Below are 10,741 nucleotides of genomic sequence, written 5' to 3' on the forward strand. Positions count from 1 at the left end.
GGGCGGATCGTCGCAATCCTGTTATCCTTCCCGTTCCCGATGCCAATCTCTCTAGGCATCTATCCGCGTCGATAGCCTGTCTCTGGGCGGTCGTCGAAATTAAAACCTATTTCGCCGCGCGCCTTACGTCGTCTCGTGATTTTCCATACTTCCACGTCTCCTTTCCACGATGCCTGTCTTTGGGCATCTATCCGCGTCGAGAGCCTGTCTCTGGGCGGATCGTCGCAATCCTGTTATCCTTCCCGTTCCCGATGCCAATCTCTCTAGGCATCTATCCGCGTCGATAGCCTGTCTCTGGGCGGTCGTCGAAATTAAACCTATTTCGCCGCGCGCCTTACGTCGTCTCGTGATTTTCCATACTTCCACGTCTCCTTTCCACGATGCCTGTCTTTGGGCATCTATCCGCGTCGAGAGCCTGTCTCTGGGCGGATCGTCGCAATCCTGTTATCCTTCCCGTTCCCGATGCCAATCTCTCTAGGCATCTATCCGCGTCGATAGCCTGTCTCTGGGCGGTCGTCGAAACTAAAACCTATTTCGCCGCGCGCCTTACGTCGTCTCGTGATTTTCCATATCTCCACACGTCTCCTTTCCACGATGCCTGTCTTTGGGCATCTATCCGCGTCGAGAGCCTGTCTCTGGGCGGATCGTCGCAATCCTGTTATCCTTCCCGTTCCCGATGCCAATCTCTCTAGGCATCTATCCGCGTCGATAGCCTGTCTCTGGGCGGTCGTCGAAATTAAAACCTATTTCGCCGCGCGCCTTACGTCGTCTCGTGATTTTCCATACTTCCACGTCTCCTTTCCACGATGCCTGTCTTTGGGCATCTATCCGCGTCGAGAGCCTGTCTCTGGGCGGATCGTCGCAATCCTGTTATCCTTCCCGTTCCCGATGCCAATCTCTCTAGGCATCTATCCGCGTCGATAGCCTGTCTCTGGGCGGTCGTCGAAATTAAAACCTATTTCGCCGCGCGCCTTACGTCGTCTCGTGATTTTCCATACTTCCACGTCTCCTTTCCACGATGCCTGTCTTTGGGCATCTATCCGCGTCGAGAGCCTGTCTCTGGGCGGATCGTCGCAATCCTGTTATCCTTCCCGTTCCCGATGCCAATCTCTCTAGGCATCTATCCGCGTCGATAGCCTGTCTCTGGGCGGTCGTCGAAACTAAAACCTATTTCGCCGCGCGCCTTACGTCGTCTCGTGATTTTCCATATCTCCACACGTCTCCTTTCCACGATGCCTGTCTTTGGGCATCTATCCGCGTCGAGAGCCTGTCTCTGGGCGGATCGTCGCAATCCTGTTATCCTTCCCGTTCTCGATGCCTGTCTTTGGGCATCTATCCGCGTCGATAGCCTGTCTCTGGGCGGTCGTCGAAACGAAAACCTATTTCGCCGCGCGCCTTACGTCGTCTCGTGATTTGGTGACTTGTTTTTCCACGCCTCCACACTTCTCGTCTTTGCGAAGAGTGTCTCTGGGCATCTAATCTTTGTCTAATACTGCTGTATATGATTTTAAATCTCATATATAATAAAATAGATAATAAATATAGAATAAAATAAAAATAAACGAACAGCAGCCGGTTCGTCGCGTCGTGCGTTTGCTTCGGGAGTGCCGTTCATGTAAATGGACTAAAAGGGCTTTTCTGATAATTCTCACGATACAACTCGATTAAGTAATACCGCTCATTATTCTCAGCTGTTTTTATCTAAAATAAAAAAATAGAAACGTTCGTAATAAACGCACAATAGAATGAAATATTTTGGAAAATCGTGAATAATTAAAAATAAATTTAAGAAACTAAATCTTATTTCGCCGCGCGCCTTACGTCGTCTCGTATTTTCGCGACTTATTTTTTCATGCCTCCACACTTCTCGTTTCCGCGATGAGTGTCTCTGGCATCTATCCGCGTCAAGGGCCTGTCTCTGAGTGATCTTTGGTCGAAATCCATCTGTTTCAGACTTTTCCTGTTAGGTCATGTTATAGGAAAGAGGAGGTTTTAGTAGGTAGGCGGCGGTGAGGCTTTTCGTCCGACGTGCCTTCCGTTGAATCCTACACTCTCCTGGTCTTTCGGAGAGTCTTTTGAAGATTTCCTCCTCTATAAAAAAAAAAAAAAAAGTGGGGGGGGGGGCAAACACACATACATAAGAAGTATGTTGTACATGTAAGCGGGAACAAGGAGACATAATTCGATAGTTAAAATTATTAAATGAAATATTAACAATAATATGTAGATCGCAAGTTTAGTAATAATAAATATAATTAAATTTTTTATGTATAATTTTTTAAATCTGCGTTATAATATATAAACTATGTAATAATAATTGTACAAACGGAAAGCGCGTGTAATTGATTTGAAAGTGCGAATATGATAGGTAGAAATACTATTGGAATTTGCCTATATATAGCTATATATAGGTATACATAGGTAATTTCGATTGTAATATATTTTAGGATTTGTTTATATTTGTATTATACCATCCGGGTAGCGGGTAGGAACTCCTTATGGATAGTCCTATCAGGGGAATTGAATCAACCCCTGCCCACCGCAGATTCCAGGGGCTCCCTGGTCCGGGGAGCCAGCACCTGCCAAGGATCCCTGCCCAGGGTAACGGGTGAAGATTGCAAGGGCTAAAGACAAAACAATGGAGAAGAGAGACATTAGAGTGGCAAATTAAACAAAGGTGCCAACTCAGCCCTTAGAAGAGAATGTAAAATTATCGAGGCTACGCAGTTCCACATCTCCGTTTTGCGCTGATACTACATCGACGACTCGGTCTCACGAAAAAGGTAAATGTCGTCCTGATAAAAATATTTTTAGAATTACATTAATTTTATTTTTATTTTTTATTCAATGATACTAATATTATATTATGCAGTAAAAACAGTTAAAAATTTTAATGTTAAAAATAAAATAATAAATTTGAAAAGATATTAACTTTTTACTTAGTTAAGTTAATATTAACTAATTCTAAACAAGTTAGTTTTTAACAATTATTTTATTTATTTATAATTTATGTGATTTATGGCTTAGGTATTTCGAGTCTTTTTAATTATTTTTCTTTTTTCTTTGTACATCATATAAATGTTACATTTTTATATAATCCTATCTTGAAAAAGAGAATGAGACACAAAACAGAATTTAAAAGAAAAAAAAGTATATAATAGAATAAGGAATATATAATTGAATAAGTAAAATGATCGTGCGTGAGTACGCAATTATTGTTAACTAAAATTAATTAATTATACTAAAATTCTTTGAATGGCAATCTAACACATTAATCGACCCGTTGCTACTTTACAGTCGTTGTCGAGATTGTCTTAATGAATAAATGCGCCAATTATAATAATATTTATACAAAATTTATTTATTATAATTTTTTATTAAAATATTTAATAATAAACGGGCTTGACATTCAAATAATTGAATGATTAAAATCAACTAACGGGATTATAGTGAAGCAAAAACTTGGCGTCCCGGATCGTTAAATCGCAATAAACCATTAATGTTAAACAATAAAAATATAGAAATTATTTGTACAAATAAAATAATGAAAAAATGATAACCCATCAATAATTTTACAAAGAAAATATGTCAAGTACATAAACGCATTCGAAAATGGGACAAGATCAATACAATTAGACAAGTATATTTGAAAAAAGACTTAGAAAAATCTTATACAATCTATTAAAAAATTTTTTAAATTATTTGTACAAATAAAATAATAAAATGATAACCCATCAAAAACATAAACACATTTAAAAATCTAATGAGATTAATTAGCCAAATATATTTGGTAAAAAGACTTAAAAAAATCTTATAAAGTCTATCTAAAAGTTATTTAACAAATGGAAATGTTATCAATAATAACTGATAATCAAGCAAAAATTGATAGATAGTAAAACAAAACCCAAGCCACATTAATCGCATTCTTGTGAATATATTTATTAATATCAATAATATAAAGTCTTGAAAATATAGAAAAAATGCAAGCCGGGCACGCCAAGTTTTTGCTTTTCTATAATCCTGTTGGTTGATTATAATCATTTAATTATTTAATGGCTTTTTTTAAATATAATTAGCTAATTGTATTGATCTTAAATTTATTTTTGAAAGCACGCGTTTATGTACTTGGTCTATCTTTTTTCCGTTTCAATGTTGACGCATAGTTGGCGCATTTACTTCATATCATTCTTTTTGTACAGCAGACAATAAGATAATAAAACAATAGAATAATAAAATAATTTCTCTAATATAATTATCTAATATAATAGTTTTTTTCTTAGAAGCGCACACAGACACTTGGCGCCTTTTTTTACCTTTTTTTTAAAAGGTAATATTGCTTGTTATTTTAACGCAGTTTTCACATAGTTCCGAACGCGTACAATAAATTTCTAAAAAGTTCCCGTGATATAATTAATTAAAACATATTTTAAACAATTATTCTGTTAAAAAAACTTGAATTTTGAAGGCTAAACGTGAAGTGCTAATCGAATTTCGATAGATCTATTTATTTTAACGTAATTCTCATATAGTTTGGGACGCATACAACATGTTTCTATAAAGTTCGGGCGTTATAATTAAATATAACATTTTTTAAACAATTATTAGGCCTGAAAAACTTGAATTTTTAAGGCTACACGTCAAGTGTTAATCGAATATCGACAGATCTATTTATTTTAACGTAATTCTCATATAGTTTCGGACGCGTACAATAGTTTTTTAAAAAGATATGGTGTTATAATTAATTAAAACATTTTTTAAACAATTATTTTTCCCAAAAAACTTGAATTTTTAAGGCTACACGTCAAGTGCTCATCGAATATCGACAGATCTATTTATTTTAACGTAATTCTCATATAGTTTGGGACGCGTACAATATGTTTCTATAAAGTTTAGGTGATATAATTAATTAAAACATTTTTTAAACAATTATTTTGCCCGAAAAACTTGAATTTTTAAGGCTACACGTCAAGTGCTCATCGAATATCGACAGATCTATTTATTTTAACGTAATTCTTATATAGTTTGGGACGCGTACAACATGTTTCTATAAAGTTCGGGCGTTATAATTAATTATAACATTTTTTAAACAATTATTTTGCCCGAAAAACTTGAATTTTTAAGGCTACACGTCAAGTGCTATTCAAATATCGACAGATCTGTTTATTTTAACGCAATTCTCGTATAGTTCGGGACGCGTACAATATGTTTCTATAAAGTTTAGGTGATATAATTAATTAAAACATTTTTTAAACAATTATTTTGCCCGAAAAACTTGAATTTTTAAGGCTGCACGTCAAGTGCTCATCGAATATCGACAGATCTATTTATTTTAACGTAATTCTCATATAGTTTGGGACGCGTACAACATGTTTCTATAAAGTTCGGGTGTTATAATTAATTAAAACATTTTGTAAACAATTATTTTGCCCGAAAAACTTGAATTTTTAAGGCTGCACGTCAAGTGCTCATCGAATATCGACAGATCTATTTATTTTAACGTAATTCTCATATAGTCCTGGACGCGTGCAATAGTTTTTTAAAAAGATATGGTGTTATAATTAATTAAAACATTTTTTAAACAATTATTTTGCCCGAAAAACTTGAATTTCTAAGGCTGCACGTCAAGTGCTCATCGAATATCGACAGATCTATTTATTTTAACGTAATTGTCATATAGTTTGGGACGCGTACAACATGTTTCTATAAAGTTGGGTGTTATAATTAATTAAACCTTTTTTAAACAATTATTTTGCCCGAAAAACTTGAATTTTTAAGGCTACACGTCAAGTGCTCATCGAATTTCGATAGATCTATTTATTTTAAAGCATTTTTCATATAGTCCTGGACGCGTACAATAGTTTTTTAAAAAGATATGGTGTTATAATTAATTAAAACATTTTTTAAACAATTATTTTGTCCGAAAAACTTGAATTTTAAGCCTACACGTCAAGTGCTCATCGAATTTCGACAGATTTATTTATTCTAACGTAATTTTCATATAGTTCCGGACGCGCACAATAGTTTAAAAGAAAAATATTGGCTTATAATTAATTAAAACATTTTTTAAACAATTATTTTGCCAGGAAAACTTGAATTTTGAAAGCTAGACGTGAAATGCTAATCGAATATCGACAGATCTATTTATTTTAAAGCATTTTTCATATAGTCCTGGACGCGTACAATAGTTTTTTAAAAAGATATGGTGTTATAATTAATTAAAACATTTTTTAAACAATTATTTTGCCCGAAAAACTTGAATTTTTAAGGCTACACGTCAAGTGCTCATCGAATATCGACAGATCTATTTATTTTAACGTAATTGTCATATAGTTTGGGACGCGTACAACATGTTTCTATAAAGTTTGGGTGTTATAATTAATTAAACCTTTTTTAAACAATTATTTTGCCCGAAAAACTTGAATTTTTAAGGCTACACGTCAAGTGCTCATCGAATTTCGATAGATCTATTTATTTTAAAGCATTTTTCATATAGTCCTGGACGCGTACAATAGTTTTTTAAAAAGATATGGTGTTATAATTAATTAAAACATTTTTTTAAACAATTATTTTGCCCGAAAAACTTGAATTTTTAAGCCTACACGTCAAGTGCTCATCGAATTTCGACAGATTTATTTATTCTAACGTAATTTTCATATAATTCCGGACGCGCACAATAGTTTAAAAGAAAAATATTGGCTTATAATTAATTAAAACATTTTTTAAACAATTATTTTGCCAGGAAAACTTGAATTTTGAAAGCTAGACGTGAAATGCTAATCGAATATCGACAGATCTATTTATTTTAAAGCATTTTTCATATAGTCCTGGACGCGTACAATAGTTTTTTAAAAAGATATGATGTTATAATTAATTAAAACATTTTTTAAACAATTATTTTGCCCGAAAAACTTGAATTTTTAAGGCTACACGTCAAGTGCTCATCGAATATCGACAGATCTATTTATTTTAACGTAATTGTCATATAGTTTGGGACGCGTACAACATGTTTCTATAAAGTTTGGGTGTTATAATTAATTAAACCTTTTTTAAACAATTATTTTGCCCGAAAAACTTGAATTTTTAAGGCTACACGTCAAGTGCTCATCGAATTTCGATAGATCTATTTATTTTAACGTAATTCTCATATTGTTTGGGACGCGTACAACATGTTTCTATAAAGTTTGGGTGTTATAATTAATTAAAACATTTTTTAAACAATTATTTTGCCCGAAAAACTTGAATTTTTAAGGCTACACGTCAAGTGCTCATCGAATATCGACGGATCTATTTATTTTAACGTAATTCTCATATAGTTTGGGACGCGTACAACATGTTTCTATAAAGTTTGAGTGTTATAATTAATTAACACATTTTTTAAACAATTATTTTGCCCGAAAAACTTGAATTTTTAAGGCTACACGTCAAGTGCTCATCGAATATCGACAGATCTATTTATTTAAACGTAATTCTCATATAGTTCCGGACGCGTACAACATGTTTCTATAAAGTTTGGGTGTTATAATTAATTAAAACATTTTTTAAACAATTATTTTTCCCAAAAAACTTGAATTTTTAAGACTACACGTCAAGTGCTCATCGAATATCGACAGATCTATTTATTTTAACGTAATTCTCATATTGTTTGGGACGCGTACAACATGTTTCTATAAAGTTTGGGTGTTATAATTAATTAAAACATTTTTTAAACAATTATTTTGCCCGAAAAACTTGAATTTTTAAGGCTACACGTCAAGTGCTCATCGAATATCGACGGATCTATTTATTTTAACGTAATTCTCATACAGTTTGGGACGCATACAACATGTTTCTATAAAGTTCGGGCGTTATAATTAATTATAACATTTTTTAAACAATTATTTTGCCCGAAAAACTTGAATTTTTAAGGCTACACGTCAAGTGCTCATCGAATATCGACAGATCTATTTATTTTAACGTAATTCTCATATAGTTTGGGACGCATACAACATGTTTCTATAAAGTTCGGGCGTTATAATTAAATATAACATTTTTTAAACAATTATTAGGCCTGAAAAACTTGAATTTTTAAGGCTACACGTCAAGTGTTAATCGAATATCGACAAATCTATTTATTTTAACGTAATTCTCATATAGTTCCGGACGCGTACAATAGTTTTTTAAAAAGATATGGTGTTATAATTAATTAAAACATTTTTTAAACAATTATTTTTCCCAAAAAACTTGAATTTTTAAGGCTACACGTCAAGTGCTCATCGAATATCGACAGATCTATTTATTTTAACGTAATTCTCATATTGTTTGGGACGCGTACAACATGTTTCTATAAAGTTTGGGTGTTATAATTAATTAAAACATTTTTTAAACAATTATTTTGCCCGAAAAACTTGAATTTTTAAGGCTACACGTCAAGTGCTCATCGAATATCGACAGATCTATTTATTTTAACGTAATTCTCATATAGTTTCGGACGCGTACAATAGTTTTTTAAAAAGATATGGTGTTATAATTAATTAAAACATTTTTTAAACAATTATTTTTCCCAAAAAGCTTGAATTTTTAAGGCTACACGTCAAGTGCTCATCGAATATCGACAGATCTATTTATTTTAACGTAATTCTCATATTGTTTGGGACGCGTACAACATGTTTCTATAAAGTTTGGGTGTTATAATTAATTAAAACATTTTTTAAACAATTATTTTGCCCGAAAAACTTGAATTTTTAAGGCTACACGTCAAGTGCTCATCGAATATCGACGGATCTATTTATTTTAACGTAATTCTCATATAGTTTGGGACGCATACAACATGTTTCTATAAAGTTCGGGCGTTATAATTATTTATAACATTTTTTAAACAATTATTTTGCCCGAAAAACTTGAATTTTTAAGGCTACACGTCAAGTGCTCATCGAATATCGACAGATCTATTTATTTTAACGTAATTCTCATATAGTTTGGGACGCATACAACATGTTTCTATAAAGTTCGGGCGTTATAATTAAATATAACATTTTTTAAACAATTATTAGGCCTGAAAAACTTGAATTTTTAAGGCTACACGTCAAGTGTTAATCGAATATCGACAGATCTATTTATTTTAACGTAATTCTCATATAGTTTCGGACGCGTACAATAGTTTTTTAAAAAGATATGGTGTTATAATTAATTAAAACATTTTTTAAACAATTATTTTTCCCAAAAAACTTGAATTTTTAAGGCTACACGTCAAGTGCTCATCGAATATCGACAGATCTATTTATTTTAACGTAATTCTCATATAGTTTGGGACGCGTACAATATGTTTCTATAAAGTTTAGGTGATATAATTAATTAAAACATTTTTTAAACAATTATTTTGCCCGAAAAACTTGAATTTTTAAGGCTACACGTCAAGTGCTCATCGAATATCGACAGATCTATTATTTTAACGTAATTCTTATATAGTTTGGGACGCGTACAACATGTTTCTATAAAGTTCGGGCGTTATAATTAATTATAACATTTTTTAAACAATTATTTTGCCCGAAAAACTTGAATTTTTAAGGCTACACGTCAAGTGCTATTCAAATATCGACAGATCTGTTTATTTTAACGCAATTCTCGTATAGTTCGGGACGCGTACAATATGTTTCTATAAAGTTTAGGTGATATAATTAATTAAAACATTTTTTAAACAATTATTTTGCCCGAAAAACTTGAATTTTTAAGGCTGCACGTCAAGTGCTCATCGAATATCGACAGATCTATTTATTTTAACGTAATTCTCATATAGTTTGGGACGCGTACAACATGTTTCTATAAAGTTCGGGTGTTATAATTAATTAAAACATTTTGTAAACAATTATTTTGCCCGAAAAACTTGAATTTTTAAGGCTGCACGTCAAGTGCTCATCGAATATCGACAGATCTATTTATTTTAACGTAATTCTCATATAGTCCTGGACGCGTGCAATAGTTTTTTAAAAAGATATGGTGTTATAATTAATTAAAACATTTTTTAAACAATTATTTTGCCCGAAAAACTTGAATTTCTAAGGCTGCACGTCAAGTGCTCATCGAATATCGACAGATCTATTTATTTTAACGTAATTGTCATATAGTTTGGGACGCGTACAACATGTTTCTATAAAGTTTGGGTGTTATAATTAATTAAACCTTTTTTAAACAATTATTTTGCCCGAAAAACTTGAATTTTTAAGGCTACACGTCAAGTGCTCATCGAATTTCGATAGATCTATTTATTTTAAAGCATTTTTCATATAGTCCTGGACGCGTACAATAGTTTTTTAAAAAGATATGGTGTTATAATTAATTAAAACATTTTTTAAACAATTATTTTGTCCGAAAAACTTGAATTTTTAAGCCTACACGTCAAGTGCTCATCGAATTTCGACAGATTTATTTATTCTAACGTAATTTTCATATAGTTCCGGACGCGCACAATAGTTTAAAAGAAAAATATTGGCTTATAATTAATTAAAACATTTTTTAAACAATTATTTTGCCAGGAAAACTTGAATTTTGAAAGCTAGACGTGAAATGCTAATCGAATATCGACAGATCTATTTATTTTAAAGCATTTTTCATATAGTCCTGGACGCGTACAATAGTTTTTTAAAAAGATATGGTGTTATAATTAATTAAAACATTTTTTAAACAATTATTTTGCCCGAAAAACTTGAATTTTTAAGGCTACACGTCAAGTGCTCATCGAATATCGACAGATCTATTTATTTTAACG

At 32.4% G+C, this 10,741-nt stretch overlaps 1 protein-coding gene across 1 annotated transcript; it reads left to right on the plus strand.

Moving 5' to 3' along the window:
- Nucleotides 1-319: 319 nt before the first annotated feature.
- On the plus strand, nt 320-2,101 carry LOC118645914. The gene is made up of 2 exons (XM_036287834.1): nt 320-1,036; nt 1,251-2,101. The coding sequence occupies exons 1-2, from the start codon at nt 807-809 to the stop codon at nt 1,477-1,479; spliced, it is 459 nt and encodes a 152-aa protein (XP_036143727.1). The 5' UTR covers nt 320-806; the 3' UTR covers nt 1,480-2,101.
- The last annotated feature ends 8,640 nt before the right edge of the window (nt 2,102-10,741 follow it).

The sequence above is a fragment of the Monomorium pharaonis genome, chromosome 6 (assembly GCF_013373865.1).
Source record: "Monomorium pharaonis isolate MP-MQ-018 chromosome 6, ASM1337386v2, whole genome shotgun sequence".
In the NCBI taxonomy this organism is placed as follows: Eukaryota; Metazoa; Arthropoda; class Insecta; order Hymenoptera; family Formicidae; genus Monomorium; species Monomorium pharaonis.

Excerpts from the sequence above, each read along its gene's own strand:
- LOC118645914 (XM_036287834.1), top strand. The coding sequence starts at position 807 with ATGCCTGTCTTTGGGCATCTATCCGCGTCGAGAGCCTGTCTCTGGGCG. Across the intron at positions 1,037-1,250 it reads CGATGCCTGTCTTTGGGCAT|CTATCCGCGTCGAGAGCCTG; the intron begins CTATCCGCGTCG and ends GTCTTTGGGCAT.